General features: G+C 43.2%; 1 protein-coding gene across 1 annotated transcript in view; it reads right to left on the bottom strand.

The window, feature by feature from the left end:
• LOC146005624 (Fc receptor-like protein 5) overlaps positions 1-7,737 on the bottom strand; it is a 30,512-nt gene extending 22,775 nt beyond the window's left edge. The window contains exons 1-4 of the mRNA XM_083144980.1: positions 7,533-7,737; positions 7,226-7,375; positions 5,351-5,638; positions 2,702-2,992 (exon numbers count right to left, since the gene is read on the bottom strand). Of these exons, the coding sequence (XP_083001106.1) occupies positions 2,702-2,992; positions 5,351-5,638; positions 7,226-7,295 (649 nt within the window). The 5' untranslated portion in view covers positions 7,296-7,375; positions 7,533-7,737. The remainder of the gene's footprint in view (positions 1-2,701; positions 2,993-5,350; positions 5,639-7,225; positions 7,376-7,532) is intronic.
• Positions 7,738-13,381: the final 5,644 nt, after the last annotated feature.

Raw genomic sequence — 13,381 nt, 5'->3', positions numbered from 1 at the left:
TACTCTAAATTTTATATCACACCATAACGTTTTTCATAGTGGATCTAAACGTTTTTTTAAAACTAAAATAAATGAAAAAAATAAAAATATATAAGAATGGGGAGGGGCCTACCAAAAAAAAAAAAAAAAAAAAAAAACATATATATATCGCTCCTGCCCATATATCACCGTCCTATTTCCATCGAAATTGTTACAACCTACTTTCATATAACATAGTTACAACAATGTATTCATGTATATATAAATAAAAAAAAAAGGGGGAAAAGAGGTTGGACAGAGAAACACAAAGAAAAAAGAGTAGAGAACTACAAGAAGGCCACTATATCCACGCCCTCATTGAGTCCCTTGGGGGTTAACGAATTTAAAGAATAAATCCAGAAACTCTCTTTTCTGATTAATTCTCGGCCCCTGTCTCCACCTCTGGGATTTAATGGGACGTGTTCTAGAACAGTAAATTTTAAATTCTCTTTTGAAACCAAAGAATTGTGTTTCTCCAGGAAATGCCTGGGTAAGCTGTGTACTTTGACTTTGTTCCTGATGTTGCGCATATGTTCTTGTATTCTCAGCTTGACCTGTCTTATGGTCTTCCCGACATAAGTCAAATTGCAGCTACAGGTGATTTTGTAGACGACATGATCAGAGTTGCAAGTTACCGCATCTTTGATTTTATACTCCTTGCCATTTTCCATAGTGTGGTGAAAGGGGGCTTTCTCCAGAAACGGGCAACAAATGCATTTGTTGCAAGGCAACATCCCAGGTTTTTTATTTAAAAAATGAACCGCTTTTGGAGTGGGGGGAAGTAGTGGTTTCATTCTACTTGGCGCCAGAATTGATTTTAAATTTTTTGCCCGTCGATAAACCAAATTAGGTCTCACGGGTAAATGTGGACCAAGTACCGGATCACGTAGGAGGATAGACCAGTGCTTTTCCAGCGCCCTTTTAATTTGGTGATTCTCGCAATTGAATTGCGTCACGAAAGGTCTATATATATATATATACTGCTCCTGGCAATGAGCATGTAGCCCTCTGGCAATGGACATGTAACTCCCTGGCTACAAACAGGTAACCCACACTGGTTACAAGCAAAAAAACACTGTCATTGAATAATAAACACCTGGAAATGATTATGAAATCCCTGGCTACGAGCAATGGCAATGAGCGTGAAACCCCTAGCAACGAGCATTTAACTCCTGGCAATGAGCATGAAACCCCTGGCAATGAGCATTTAGGTAAAGTAATTTTAATTAATGTAAGGTGGTGGTGAGGGTGGCAGATTTTTTTTGGCAGGGGGTGCAAAATTTCTAATTACACCACTGCTGAGGACACTTTCTAACTATAAGTTACATCACGATAATGGTTTGTAAACATTTCCCTAAATATCTCCCATTTCAAATAGGCTATTCATGTTTCTCAATGGACCACTCATTTATTATTCTGGCAGGTAAGTGAGAGACAGCCTAAACATTTAATGAGGGTGCTTTTGATCCTAGTAGGAAGGTCAGGAGTGTTACATGATTTCTAGGCTTTCCCATTTTTCAAAACAGGTCCAATATTCCAAGTTCAGAGCAAGAAGCAAATGAGCTTAATAGACAAATAGCACCAGGTAGTGCCAGGTAGTGGCAGCTGCAAAACAAGTAGGAGAACAGGACAGTCTACCACCAACTGCCCTGATTCTGGTTGGAAATTTGGCACAAATTCAAATACACCTGGGCGGTAAGTATGTGCCACTCCACTGTGCTCTGCTCTTAAACAGAAAACTGCTTATATGCTCTAGTACTGCACAGTAGTAATCACAGCATTGGTCATGTATATGGAGTGGCTCTGATTGGAAATTTGTCTTACCCTGGATAAAATGATAGGCAAGCTCCTTGCAAAAAGTCATACCCAGGCTGACGGCATGGCGTCAAGAACGTTGGGGCGCAGAAGTCTTTGTTTTACCATGATGTTATTTATTATTTATTTATTACCAGTTTCTTATATAGCGCACCCATATTCCGCAGCGCTTTACAGAGAATATTTGAACATTCACAGTGGAGCTTACAATCGATATTCCCTACCACATGTACATGCACATGATGTAAAAACTTCGGTACTTGTGTACTAGCACGGTGCCCCGATAATTAGTCGCCCGGCGGTACGCGTCCTACGACCTTTTCATACCCCCACTATCCACGTTGGCGTGGAGTTGATTCTATAAAGCGTGGCGAGCGGACGCGGATACCTGTGAAGCCCGCGAGGGGACGCGGATACCTGTGAAGGTATCCGTGTGCGCTCGCCATGCTTCGGGCTCGGTGGCTCGCTGCGCTCCCCACACTTTATAAAATCAACTCAACACCGTCGTGGATAGTGGGGGTATGAAAAGGTTGTAGGACGCGTACCGCCGCCCCTCGCCACGCTTCGGGTTCACGTTTATACTTGAGGGGTAGCGTGGGGGTGCATTTAAGCATTGTAAGCACCCATTAGGGTGCTTATACAATTTATAATCACATCCCATCGCATTGTATGGCATTGTATGCCATATGCAATGGCATACAATTTAAAAATTGTATGCCATTGTAGAACATCGGCTGATATCGCGTCGCATCGCATCGCATGCGATATGGTGTGCGATGCGATGGGCGCCGTGATAGTACACAAGTACCAAAACTTCAATTAAGCTGTATGTTAAATAATTTAACTATAGTTAATATGCATTTCATACCTGTAACAGAAATGGTTTGGCCAATGCTTTCAGGTGACATTATCGTCCTCTGGTGTCCTGACACCCAATATTGGCAATAATAGTTCCCAGAATCCTTTGTGCTCAGGCTGGATATGTAGTGATCAGACTTTGTAGTGTCATGGTAGTTCTCTAGTTTGCTGTGATCTTTGTGAAAATTATAAATAGCATGGAACGTTACGGGCGGATGTTGACATTTCAGAGTCACAGATTCTCCTTCAAAGTAGAGTAATTGTTTTGGTAGTATTAGCAGAACGGGTGTAGATGGTTGATCTAAAAATGGGGAAAAGTGTTATTTTTAAGGTCTGATATCAGTACAGAATGTACTGCATACTTAATGTACATTGCTAATGTTAATGTACATTGCTGTCCTGGGAATTGTTCTTTTTATTTCGGAATCACTTACATTCATACAGTATATTGCTGTCTAAACATGTTCCTGCATAACAATTTTATAGCCCCACTGTCTGTTCTGCTCTGTATAAAGCCTACAACGTAATAATCCTACAAACACAATATATTCTGTATGGCCTATGATGCATAATGCACAATAATAAGAGGCCTGTACAGCAAACTATCCAAAACAAAATCAGATGTTTTATTTCAATGGGTTATGGTAACTATGTCGACCCTATGAAAGTCGACATACATTAGGTTTACCTTTGATGGTCGACAGGGCTTAGGTCGATACCTGAAATAGGTCAATACGGCTAAGGTCGTCATGGTCGGAAGGTCGACACAAACATCAGGCCGACAATGAGATGGTCAACATGAGTTTTTCACCTTATTTTTGTGCCAACTTGTGCCGACAGGTGGTATCTCATACCCTAGCATCCACTATTGCATGGTGGGGGAATACAATACTGTGCGGAAGGCACTGAGCCATGTGATCAGACGCTGTACTTAGATGGCGTCCATGTTGACATTTGGGACAAAAAAAGGGAAAAACTCATGTCAACATTTTGACTGTAGACCTTCCCATTATCGACCTAATGCTTGTGTCGACCTTCCGACCATGTCGACCCTAGCCATGTTTACCTATTTCAAGTGTTGACCTAATGTATGTCGACCTTCATTGAGTCAACCCTATGACTCATACCCTTTCTCAACATTTCAAAGCATTGCAATGAACCATTATGACAAAGAGGGAAATTTACTAAGAATACGAATACGATATATCGTATTCTTAATATGAATGAATACGACTGCATACAGCTGTTCAGCCGTATGCAAATTCGTGTTCCGGAGGGTTATTCACAAAGCAGTCCAATAAACTATGCGATTTGGGCATGATTTCACCCGATTAGGATGGATTGGCCCAAATCGCATGTGCAGACATCCCATCCGACCTGATGCGCGGTCCCGTGTGCATAGGATTGGAGTTGGGAGGTCGGACTGGCTGCACATAAGATTTGGTAAGGGCAGGGGCAGTGGCGTAGCTAAGTTTAGGGCGCCCCCGCCATTAGGGGGGGGCACCCCCGCCCCACCAGGCACCCCCCCCTCCGCCCATGCAAACCCCCCACCCCCAATCCCCCGCAGCCTTACCTATCGCGTTGGTCCCGGCGGCTCCGTTCTTCTGCTGAGGACCACCACAAAATGGTCGCCCCATACAGCAGACAGTTTCAGAGAACAGTGTGCTATATGGGGGCGGCCATTTTGTGGTGGTCCTCAGCAGAAGAACGGAGCCGCCAGGACCAGCGAGATAGGTAAGCCAATCACTGGCTGCTCATTCATTTGTATGTGTCATTTGTCCCCTACACTACCCGGCTCTCTGGTCCCCTCGCCGCTTTCATTGCCCAGCAGCGTAACTATAGCACCGCAACCCCCGCCACCGCAGGGGGGCGCTGTGCATGTGAGGGCGCCGGGGACTGCGGTGCTATAGTTACACCCCCCATCAATCCCCCGCAGTCCCTGGCGCCCTCACATGCACAGCGCCCCCCTGCGGTGGCGGGGGTTGCGGTGCTATAGTTACGCTGCTGGGCAATGAAAGCGGCGAGGGGACCAGAGAGCCGGGTAGCGTAGGGGAAGCCTGGCAGCGGGCACAAATTGAAAAAAAACCACATACAAATGAATGAGCAGCCAGTGACTGGCTGACCTCTCAGCCAATCACTAGCTTCGTCCCCTGCCCGGCTCTCTGCGCACAGCCCCCCGCTTGGCTCATGGTTCCCTTCGCCTGCAGCTTCCCGGGAACTGCATGTGATAAATCGCATGCGATTTATCAAATGCAAAACTTGGCACATCAAGTGCCAAATCGTGTGTGACCCCTCCCAGGGAGCTGTCAGGATGGACCTTCGGACAAGTCGGCCTAATGTATGGGGGCTTAAGAGTGAGTGGAGCCTGTACAAATCTGTAGTGACAGTATCTGACAGCTATTTGCGTGTTATCACATCATGACTGTTATTGCACTGCAATCATTTTCCTTTCCAGATAATATACAAAGCAGGCCCAGCAGATAACACACATCATTTCTTTTTCTTCCCTTCAATTATGTCTGATGTCTAATGCAAAATACCATGTTCCTGATACTGTAGAGATCCCCAGTCTCACAACCAGAGTGAATAGAAGAAGGAAGTACAGATAAGAAATACATTTTCCTATTAAACGGAACACATGACCGCTATAACTACTTACCCAGCACAGAGAGTGACACAGGTATGCTGACATCTGACTCTTGCATCCCTCTGGAGTCTGATAGCCAGTAGAGACAAGTGTAGAACCCAGCATCACTTGATTTCACGTTGTTTATACTGTACCTGCTAACAGATATTCCCATCCTAGAAAGTTCTTGATTATTTCTGAAGAATTTGTATCCATGTATTTTTTGGTCAGTTGTAGCTTGGCATATAAGAGAGACAGGTTCTCCGGTCAGGTATGTGGTATAACTGGCTAAGAAGGAAATATTTGGACGCTGAAGGAAGGCTGGAAACAAAACAATTGTTTTCAGGACACATTTTTGTTTTTTGGTACAGGCTTGACAATGTATAGATGTTTACTAGATATGATAGACTCTTGGGCGGTTATTTAGACCGGATGCCTGCTGTACGAATTTACAAGGCGATTCATTATTGAACGACTGCTCATGCGTACAGATCGTAGTGCACATGCACGTGGCCAAACAGCATCAACATTCAGCAATGACTCGTCGTTTGTGGGTGGTAATTGACCATTTTCTCGGTGTCTCTGTAAAACAGCAGGCGTGCCCAAACGTTTTGACGGAGGGTCTGTGACATCAACTCCGACCTCCATCAGCCTGATTCTGTCGCACCGTTGTGGAAGGGTCATAGTTACGTACACTTGCAAAGACTGGGAAAATCATTTGATGGTGAGAGCAGAGGCAGAACTCTGGGAGGCAATGGAGTCATCTGCCGCCGGGCTCCTGCTCCCAATAGGGCACCTCTTCTCCCCTGTAAGTTTGAATCAGTTCCATTGATATCACTTCTGTGGCTGACACCCCCTCCCAGCAGGACCATAGAGGTCACAGTTTCTTTATTTTTAAACATAATATACATAACATACATATATACATATATTTTTACTGTATGTAAGGTGCAGTGTGTGTGTGTGTGCGTGTGTTTGTTTGTGTGTGTGTGTGTGTGTGTGGTGGCACCAATATTTATCTTGCCTCCAGGCAACTGGGACGAACTTACGCCACTGGGTGAGAGAGTTGAATATAGATTTGCAGCTTGTCACCCATCAGCTCTATTTTTGAAAACCATTTGCAGACTTGCACAGGGCGTGTCTGTACCGCGACTATCTGATTACAGGGCTCTGCAAATTTGCCCAGCAGAGAGCAGGTATTTAATTGTCAGAGAAGAAAGGAAAGCAAATGCATGACTATGGGCCTTATTCTAGTTCACTCTTTCTGACAAAATCCTTCTTAGATGGACACAACCATGTGCACTACAGGTGGGGCAGATGTAACTTGTGCAGAGAGAATTAGATTTGGGTGGGGTTTTACTTCAAAGTGAGATCTATATTGCAGTGTAAAAAGAAAGCAGCCAGTATTTACCCTGCACAGAAACAAAATAACTCCCCCAAATCTAATTCTCTCTGCACATTTTACATCTGCCCCCCCAAAAGTTCCTGTACCATAAACTATAATGGGTCCACATTTATAGGTTACAAACCTCTGGTCAATATGGCAACAAGGATTAGTACAGGATACAATATACTTACTGTACTAGGAGTAGTGTTGTAACAGTAAATAGCAATTCTGCCTCACAGAATTGTGGTTTCTTTCCAACCAGGGCCCTATATGTGTGGAGCTTGTATGTTCTCCCTGTGTTTGTGCTCAATTCTCTGGTTTCCTCCAACTTTAAAAAGTTACAGTGATATAGTAGGCTGACTTACAAAATGTGTTAGGGTATACAGTGTAAATTCCACTTGGGCAGTAGCTGATGTGTCAATATCCCCTGTAAGACCAGCGTAATATGTGTGCATGATGGAAACAACCGTTAATGAAGGAATAATAGAAACACAGACTGGGAAATGGATTGGCGCACTGACCTTCATATACAGTGAGTTCTGCCATAAGATACAGCCACAAATGGAAGCATACTGGGAGGATGTTGTGCATGGTGCAGGGATACGGCAAAGTCCAGGCTAGTTAAACATCCTTGGTGAGTCATAGAGCAGCGTCAGTTCTTCCTTGAGAACCTATGCATAGAAAAAAGACTTCTTAAACTCCTGTGTTAATGTTCTGTACACCTTTGTCTTTGTACATTACAACAATGTTCAACCATTACATGTTTCCTATGTATCTACCACACATGATTACAGTAATGCAATATTATATGTATAAACTTGGACCTACCATTCATTTCTTATATAGTCCTTGCAGACGTTCCTACTCATCTGTAAGATTACCTTGGTGTTTGCTGTCTTACAATCGTTGCAGGTTAATGTGATATTTCTTTGGGTGTTGGTCACAGCTCCTTTCCTCCTTACCCATCTGGGACAGCAGCCAAGAGCAGGACAGAGGCCGGAGGAGCTGTATTGTTACAAAGGAATCTCCTGCTGGCAGTTTGGGCTGCTGGACCAAAACAGGAAGGGAAGAGCAACAGAGGAAGCATGATAACAACAGGAACAATGCGGAAAGACACACTTATATAGCATATACAATTTATATACACTTTTATATAGAACAATATCCCACTCACATATATACACAGGTATACATATACTGTATATATATATATAGAGAGAGAGAGAGAGAGAGAGAGAGAGAGAGAGAGAGAGAGAGAGAGAGAGAGAGAGAGAGAGAGAGAGAGAGAGCAGGGGTTTGGCACTCCTTGTGACAAAAATGCAGCTACGCCGGTGCCAGCACAAAACGGATATATATATATATATATATATATATATATATATATATATATATATATACGGATATATTTATATATATATATATATATATAAAATGGAAATATACACACATATGTAGAATAGCATAGTATATGGTCTTTTGTACACAGCTTTTACTTTGGTAAGTAATTATCTATTATTAGTAATACAGGTTGAGTATCCCTTATCCAAAATGCTCGGGACCAGATTTATTTTGGATAACGGATCATCTGTATTTTGGATTTTTTTATATATTTCAATGAGGTATCTTGCATTTACGTTGTATAAACACATCCAACACATGAAATACACAAAAATATATTTTATTTGAACAGTAACAAGGTTTAAAAACATGAAACAAAGTTTGTGTCCTATCTCCGGCAATGAATTTGTATGCCAAGCAATCATTTTCTTGCACGTATTTAGTGCCAGTTACATATCATGTCCCCAGTAGTGTCAGTTACAAATGTCTGCAGTAGTGCCAGTTACAGATGTACCCAGTAGTGCCAGTTACAGATATTCCCAGTAGTGCCATGTACAGATGTCCCCATTAGTGTCAGTTACAAATGTCTTCAGTAGTGCCAGTTACAGATGTCCCCAGTAGTGTCAGTTACAGATGTCCCCAGTAGTGCCATGTACAGATGTCCCCTCTAGTGCCAGTTACAGATGTCCCCAGTAGTGCCAGTTACAGATATCTCCAGTAGTGCCATGTACGGATGTCCCCAGTAATGTCACTTACAAATGTCCCCAGTAGTGCCAGTTATAGATGTAGTACCATGTACATACAGATGTCCCCAGTAGTGTCAGCTACAGTTGTCCTCAGTAGTCCTCAGTAGTCCCATGTACAGATGTCCCCAATAATGCCAGTTACAGATGTCCCCAGCAGTGCTTTTACCAAAAAGAAAAAAAGTACATTCTGGAAACTATGTTTTTTGTAATTAATTAATGGATATCTGGATAAGGAATTCTCAACCTGTATCTGTATATCATTACCTCAATGAGCAGGATAGTGATAAATAGCATAAAGGACTTCTTTATAGTGTCAATCATATTAAAGTCAATGATACTGACAGAGTTATCTAAAGTAAGTTACTATCAGCAGGAACCTGATCATACAGCTTCATTCTACAGAGAGCTGTATACAATTGTACATATCTTCATTCTCATTATAAATGATTGTAGCCATAAAGGTTATACAGGTTGAGTATCCCGTATCCAAAATGCTCGGGACCAGGAGAATTTTGGATAACGGATTATTCCGTATTTCGGAATATTTTAATATTTCAATGATGTATTTTGAAGTATCTTGCATTTATGCTGTATAAACACATAATATACACACAAATATATTTTATTACCACATAAAATACACACAAACATATTTTAATTGTTCAAAAAACAAGGTTTCAAAACGTGAAACAAAATGTGTGTACTATCTCAGCACTGAATTTGAATGCCAAGCAATCATTGTCTTGCACATATATAGTGTCAGTTACATATCATGTCCCCAGTGATGCTGTTACATATGTCCCCAGTGAGTTTTTAGCAAAAAAAAAATTTTTTTTCACTTTCTGGAATGTCCGTATTTCGGAATAATTCGGATAACGGATATTCGGATATGGGATACTCGACCTGTAACGTGTCATTCTCAGAGTAATCCCATATAATAAATGGTGGGCTGGTAAGTACTACTTCTAACATATTTATATAAAAATGTGATGAGCGGACTACTGTCTACATATTATCAGAATTGTTATCGCTATCTGCATTTAGTGTAACTTCTCCTATACATAAATAATTTCTTAATTGGTACCATAAATCAAATTGTATTGCAAAATGGAACAATAAACTGTATGGAGTACACAGTATGTAAGTATTGCCTTATTTTGCATGTACTCATAATGTGGACATTTACAATGACATTACAACAATGTTGATGCCACAAGGTTGGCAATTATGATGTTGACATCATTGAAATGACAATTTGGAATAAGTCCAATGTTAACATGTGAAATGTTATGGGACTCGGGAGGGGAGGCTAGGGTTAGGCTCTAGGGGGAGGGTCACCTCTAGAAGGAACACCTAAAAGTCACCGTTAGCTGACCAATGAACCCAGAAGATACCCACTGAACCAGGAAGGTTACTATTGGTCCACCAGGAACCTACTGTATTTCAGCAGTCTAATCATGCAGCCAACTTGCTGTATGTCCACATTGTAACCATCCTGACAATGTCAACAAATTTACAGAACCTATTTTTTTATTCTTGTGAGTATAACAGTATAACTTCTTGCATCCATCTGATGCTTATCAAGACATAGACCGATATCCTATTACCCACAACCACTTATTGCGCGTAATAGGCTCGCCCGGGGTAATCAAATTAGCCCTGATAACTCTCACAAGCTGTGGATTATTGGGGATTGCCTCACCTGCCTCAGGCAGGCGAAGCTAAATCTCTGAATGCTGCCCCAATTCTTTGGGTGAAAACACAGGTTTTACTGCAACTCTGTTTTTGTGTGAAAATGTGCTTTGAATATGTACAATGCCAGTATACTGCACATCCAGAGAGGAATTGTTCTACACACGGGCCCCCTCCTCTATTAATGTGCCTCTGCTTTCCACCCTTTACGATCAGCCAATGACAGTGGCCCCTCTTCTACCCTGATTACCCCATGCTGTTATATTTCACTGGAATGAGCTCCTCTCTACTCCAGTTACAGTATAAGTTACAGGTGGACACAGGAGATAAAATTCACAATAACACAAGCAGCTTTTTTTTACGAATAAATCCACATTCTTCTGCTTCTTATAGTGCCCATGCCGTGCAATGCAATGCGCGCTCCTGCTGGCATCTCATCGCACAGTACAAAAAGTATGTGCTGCACATACTTTTTGTACTGCCCTCAGATCGCATCGCTTTGCACGCAAATCGCATGCAAAATGCATGTGTTGCGATGCGATCCATCCCACTGTGTATAGGCACCTTTACAAATAGAAAAGGGATGTTGGCTTTTTTTAAAAAAAACAGCAAAGAAACTGTCAATTCTCAGCTGTTTCTCTTCTTCCATCTTGGAAGTAATGACCCCTGGCTTACAGTTTACACTTTCTTAGTTCCAGATCTGACCTGTGGCTCACCTCTCCTCTCATAGGGGGAGATTCTCTAAGCTAGAAATGCGATAAAAACCTCGTTATCTGGGTTTTTACCGCATTTTGGGATGCTGTAAGCATCCCCCGCCAGGTTACCGCGGCGAAGGGCATCGCCAGAAAAATCTGGCGATGCCCCATAGAAGCCAATGGGCTTCTTAATGCAAGAGCTGTCGTTTGCTATAATTATCGCATATGTTAGAACATATGCGATGTTTATAATTGCGAAGAGAGGCGAAGGGGGGCGGAGATTCTTAGAGAATCTCCCCCATAATCACTTCCCACAAAACTTCCCACTTACAGAACCCCAACGTTTTTGAGTGAATCTCAAAACATGTAAACCTCAAAAAACCCTGTCTCTCTACTAGAACACACTCCTATCTTATATTCTGGTACATTACAATCAGTAATGCCACAGCAGCTGTATCTCTGCACGCAGCTACTGTGTGAAAATATGCAATGTTGCCAATGCCAGGGCTTTTATTAAGATGCCCGCAGCTGCATACACAGATGCAGTGTCAGTCCTAGGTAGAAATGTGCACCAGCCACTTTTAGGGGGAAATTTACTAAGAATACAAATACGATTGTTCGTATTCTTTATACGAATGAATACCACTGCCTATAGCCGTATGCAAATTTGTGTTCCGGAGGGTAATTTAAAAAGCAGTCAGATACAACTGCTTTGTAATCCCCGATGGCGTATCCATTCGTATTAGCGGCCGTATATACAGCCGCTAATACGAATTCCTATAGGCAGCCTGCACGGATCAGTTAGATCCGTGCAGGCTGCAAGGTGTAAAAAAAATGGGAAAAAAAGAAATACATTTAAAAAACGGCGTGGGGTCCGCCCCACAGCTGTAACCAGCACCAGGCTGAAAGAGCTGGGGCTGGTATTAAAAAATCATGAAATCAACCACATAGGGGCTTCGCTGATTTTTTAAAACCAGCCCCAGGTCCAACCAGCCAGCAGGGAAATGCCACAGCTGGGTAAGGCCAAAGCATTAACACTACCCCTACCAGTCAGCCTGGCCAGGGGTCCTGGGGAAGTGGGAACCCCCCCCCCCCCCCAATAAAGGGGACCCTGGAGCCTGGACCCAGACCCTGGAGCACCAGACCCCAGACCCTGGGGCACCGGACCCAGGGACCTACCTGCGGGCTCAAGATAGGTAAATATCAGTATGTATGTGTAACTTTTATTTTTATGTGTATGTGTAACTTTTATTTTTCATGTGTGTCAGTGTGTGTTTATTTAACTATTTCTTGTACTGTGGAACTACAAGTGCCAGCGGGCCCTTTAATGCCCCGCATGCTGGGATTTGTGGTTCTCCAAGGGGAGGCTTGCTGGGACTCATAGTTCCACAGTATAAGACAATAGTTTATTATTCTATTTTTTACACTCCAATCAGCTCGATGCCTACCACCCAGGGGCATCGAGGACAGCAGCAGGCTTCAGCCTGGCCAGGTAAATCCTGGAGGGGGAGGGGCCGCGGGACCTTATATAATAAGTGTCCACCGGCTGTGGCATTACCCTGCTGGCTGGTTGGGCCTGGGGCTGGTACTTAAAATACGGGGGACCCCTAATCATTTTGTTCCCCGTATTTTGGGAACCAGCCCTGGTCCTGGAGCCTGGGGCTGGTTTTAAAAAATCAGCGAAGCCCCTATCTGGTTGGTTTCACGATTTTTTAATACCAGCCTCGGCTCTTTCAGCCTGGTTCTGGTTACAGCCGTGGGGGGGGGACCCCACGCCGTTTTTTTTTTACACACTGAAGCCTACACGGATCTGAGTGATCTGTGCAGGCTGAAGCCAAATACGCCAGGAAAATGAAGTGTATTTTTGGTACTTGTGTATTATCACGGCGCCCCCGATTTCCATTGCAGGGCATTGTACAACCACAAAATTGCGTCGCATCGCATGCCATATGATCGCATGCAATGCGATGAGATGCGATTATACCCGATTTTTTATTGTACAGGCACCCAGATGCCTGATTCCTATGTTAAATGCCCCCCCAGACCCGATTTTAGATTGTACACCCACCCTGATGGGTAATGACTATGTTCAAATGACCCCCATTGTTGACGCCACCCCACTATCAACGCCAACCCTAAACGTGGCGAGCGCAGCAAGCCCGCGAGGGGCGGCGGTACGCGTCCTCTGACCTTTTCATACCCCCAC

Source organism: Crinia signifera, chromosome 1 (assembly GCF_055691185.1).
Source record: "Crinia signifera chromosome 1, ASM5569118v1, whole genome shotgun sequence".
In the NCBI taxonomy this organism is placed as follows: Eukaryota; Metazoa; Chordata; class Amphibia; order Anura; family Myobatrachidae; genus Crinia; species Crinia signifera.
The sequence above is the reverse complement of the archived record's forward strand: the minus strand, read 5'-3'. Positions and strand labels throughout refer to the sequence as shown.